General features: G+C 37.5%; 1 protein-coding gene across 4 annotated transcripts in view; it reads left to right on the top strand.

Annotated features, from left to right (window-relative positions):
• The first annotated feature begins 2,320 nt into the window (after positions 1 to 2,320).
• LOC110171321 (acyl-coenzyme A thioesterase 5-like) overlaps positions 2,321 to 3,500 on the top strand; it is a 66,714-nt gene continuing 65,534 nt past the window's right edge. For all 4 annotated transcript variants that reach the window (XM_055160403.1, XM_055160401.1, XM_055160400.1 and 1 more), the window contains exon 1: positions 2,321 to 2,597. In XM_055160403.1, the coding sequence (XP_055016378.1) occupies positions 2,543 to 2,597 (55 nt within the window). In that variant the 5' untranslated portion in view covers positions 2,321 to 2,542. The remainder of the gene's footprint in view (positions 2,598 to 3,500) is intronic.

Genomic DNA, 3,500 nt, shown 5'->3' with positions numbered 1-3,500 from the left:
TGTATTTTGATTTAAATCAAAACACCAGGAAAAATTCCATCGGCACAATTTACACGCAAGAAACTATTTATTTTTCAAGAATTTAAACATTATTTTTATAAAACAACTTTATTTCTGTGTACATTAGTGTATAAGATGGTTCCTAGGTAACAGTTTTTTTTTTGTTGTTGTTTGTTTTTCAGTTCTGTTCATTTATTTGAGAAATACTGAATATTATCATGAAATCATATTGTACATATTGTGCTGTTGTACAATTATGCTCTAAGAGGAGTAAGGGTGAACTTATAAACTCCTCCCCCTCTCATATTCTAAATGTTGGCAGCTGTGACTTGTACCAAAACAATTGTTTTACCATTCACACACCATCATTAAGTTCCTTTGCAGTAAATGCTTATGTATGAGAGTTATGGAATTCCATAGTGTGATGTCATGATTCCAACCAGGAAATAAAAACCTAAAAAACTGCCAAATTGGGATTTTTTTTTTTTTTTACAATTTTTAGCAAAATCTTAAATATAATCATTTTAACCGTGTTTTAGTAAAATAAGCAGTCTAACCTGTCACAGTGGGAATCCCACTCATGTTAATGGAGAATTTAAGAAAACGTATTTCTGCTAAAATATGATATAAAATAGGTGAAAATGTGAAAAAAATTCAGTCTTCATATGCACTGACAAGTCACCATTGCACCAATTCTCTGGGAGGCTTTAAAGTCTTTTTCTGGTTTCACTCATACCTTTCCCACCAACAACTGTTCATTTCCCTCAATGACTCCCGCTCTCCTCCTGCTCTCATCGACCGAAGTGTACCACAAGGTTCTGTGCTCCATCCACTTTTGTTTATTACTTACACGCTCTCCCTCGGACGAATCATAAGTAAGTAATAAGACTCAACTTCCACTCATACACCGACGATACACAGCTTTGCATCTCCACCAAGTCTTCCACCCATCTCCCCCCTCAGTGTCTCTCCAACTGTCTTACTGATCTTCGGACCTGATTATCATCAAACTTCCTCAAATTCACCAGCAACAAAAGAAAGCTCATGGTTGTGACCACCAGAAGACTGCTCCAGAAGACTGGAGATCTGGTGCTCACCATCAGTGGCAATGACATCCACCCCTCCCCAACAGTCTGCAACCTGGACATCATCCTGGACTTGTCTTCTGGAGGAGGACAAGCAGAATGGGCCTTACGTCTGATTGGTTGAAAGTCCTGTCCTGCAAAGTGAAAACCTGTAATGACACACACATTAAGAAAACTACAAAACTATTACAGGAAAATTAGGTTCACAGAGCATGTACATTCACATTCAAAGGAAGTTTATATAAATTGAAACAGCTAAATTAATAGAGGAATTCCACACAGTTGAGAAATGCATATTTTCACAATTTAAATAATAATTTCAATATGAGCATGATTATTTGCAGCCCTTATTATTACTGGAGTTTTCAATGCAACATGCCCCATACCAAATTTGTGGCAGAAGTCTGGGTCAGCACCTCCAGCGCAGTGCTGGCTTTACTTTGTCATCTGCATTTGACCCATTTTATGAATCATGAGCATCTCATCAGCCAACTGTTCTGTGGCCCCAGCAGTGTGTTGTGTCCTTATATAATTCATATAAACCATTTCAAACTGTTTTCTCATTGTTATGATATTAGATGTGATAGGCATAACAGACACAGTCAGGTAATATCTACACCAGTATCTGCACAAATCTGTTAAATGAGTCCACTGTCCATCGTATATCTGACCAGCCCAGGCAGTATTATTTATTTTTTCTAATTTACAACAATGCAGATTGTAAAAAGCAGATAATGTATTCCCAGAATGAAATGCATGCGTTACAATGTATGTCCGTGAAAACGTGGCATTTCTTCCTTATAGCTTCATCAAGTCACTCCGTGGGCTTCTTGATGGAAATCTGTCCAAATATGAAAGTTTGAGAGGACGTTTCAGCGCATTAGCTGCAGATTACTAGCCAAACTTTGAGCTCAAAGCTCCGAGGTTCACGGAGTAAAAAACAAATTTGTTTGACAGTTTTGTGGGTTATAGGCGTATTTTACGTTTGCAGTTGTGTTAGTGACGATTTCCTTAAGTTAAAAGCGTGTTTTCTCCGCCCTCCGGTCGGGCTTTTTGCTACGTGTATATATGTGCGAACAAACTCCAGAAAGTAAAAACTATTTTATTTAAGCAACATTTATTTGTCAAAATAAAAAGTTTCGTCGCCCCATAGGTCTGCATAAAAGTGGAGGTGACGTGTTTCCAAACTTATGCGTCCGTTGGAGGTCACGTGTTTTCTGTTTACAGCTCCACTTTCCCCGTGCGTCTGCAGACAGACCCTCTTGGAGATTGCCTTAGGTGACCTGGACTTCCGTATTACTGACCGGTCTTATCGTGTTACGTTTAAAGTTTATTTTTGTTACATTTTTATTTGGGATTTAATAAATGCCGAAGTGTGTGTGTTACTATTTTAGTGTAGTCTCATTTGTTCATTAAACACACAGAGAGGAGCCGTGTTTGGAGTGAATTCTGAGACGATGACCCCATGGCTGCGAATTCACTCAACATTTACAAAGCTGAATCGTTCTCTGGGTAAGACTGCACATTGACATATTTCAGAACAGGGCTTACAAGATATTGAAAAAAAAAGTCAATGGTGTCCTGGTCGATCTAAATTTGTATTAGTCAAATTAGACGCAATACGTGTAATATAAATCCGTTGAGCTACTTGGAAGTGGGTGGAGAGCTCCCAGTAGCTTCCGAGCCTACAGGCTGGAGACCCCTCGTATATAGCCTATAATATCCCCGCACCTTGTCCGGTGGTGGTGTGTGAAAAATGGCTTTAGAATGGTATTTGGTGGATAATTCTACTTTAGGGTAATTGTGTCAGTAGCATAATTATCGTCTATATTTTCTACCTCAAAGTTTGGTATCGTGACAGGCCTATATATATATATATATATATATATATATATATATATATATATATATATATAGAGGTATCATTGTGGATCTGTCAGACAACTGCAGTACAGTTATTATGATGATGCCAAATGTTATTGTGCAAAAAGCTCTCTCTTGTGTTGCCTACATCTGGCCAGATTTGTGTTGAGTTGTGTGTATATTTATATATGTATATATACAGTATGTATGTATGTGTAAATTTTGACTTAAAGTTACTTTTATTCAACCAGCAACATTTTTCTTGATTGGAAATGACACAGACGTCACACAGAATGAAAAAGAAAAAAATATTTCTGAGCTTTTATTTACATTTTAAGAAAAAGTGGCATGTCCAGAATTATTCATACCCTTCTCAATAATCAATAGAAAAGCCTTTATTGGCTATTACAGCAATCAAATGCTTCCTATAATTGCTGACCAGTTTTTTGCATTTCTCCACTGATATTTTTGCCCAGTCATCTTTAGCGATGAGCTCCAATGCTTTCAGATTGGAGGGTCTCCTTGCCATCACCCTGATCTTTAACTCCCTCC

The sequence above is a fragment of the Boleophthalmus pectinirostris genome, unplaced genomic scaffold (assembly GCF_026225935.1).
Source record: "Boleophthalmus pectinirostris isolate CB_2022bp ecotype Guang Dong unplaced genomic scaffold, ASM2622593v1 HiC_scaffold_3, whole genome shotgun sequence".
Taxonomy (NCBI): domain Eukaryota; kingdom Metazoa; phylum Chordata; class Actinopteri; order Gobiiformes; family Gobiidae; genus Boleophthalmus; species Boleophthalmus pectinirostris.
Note: the sequence above shows the minus strand (reverse complement) of the source record. Positions and strands in the feature narration are given on the sequence as shown.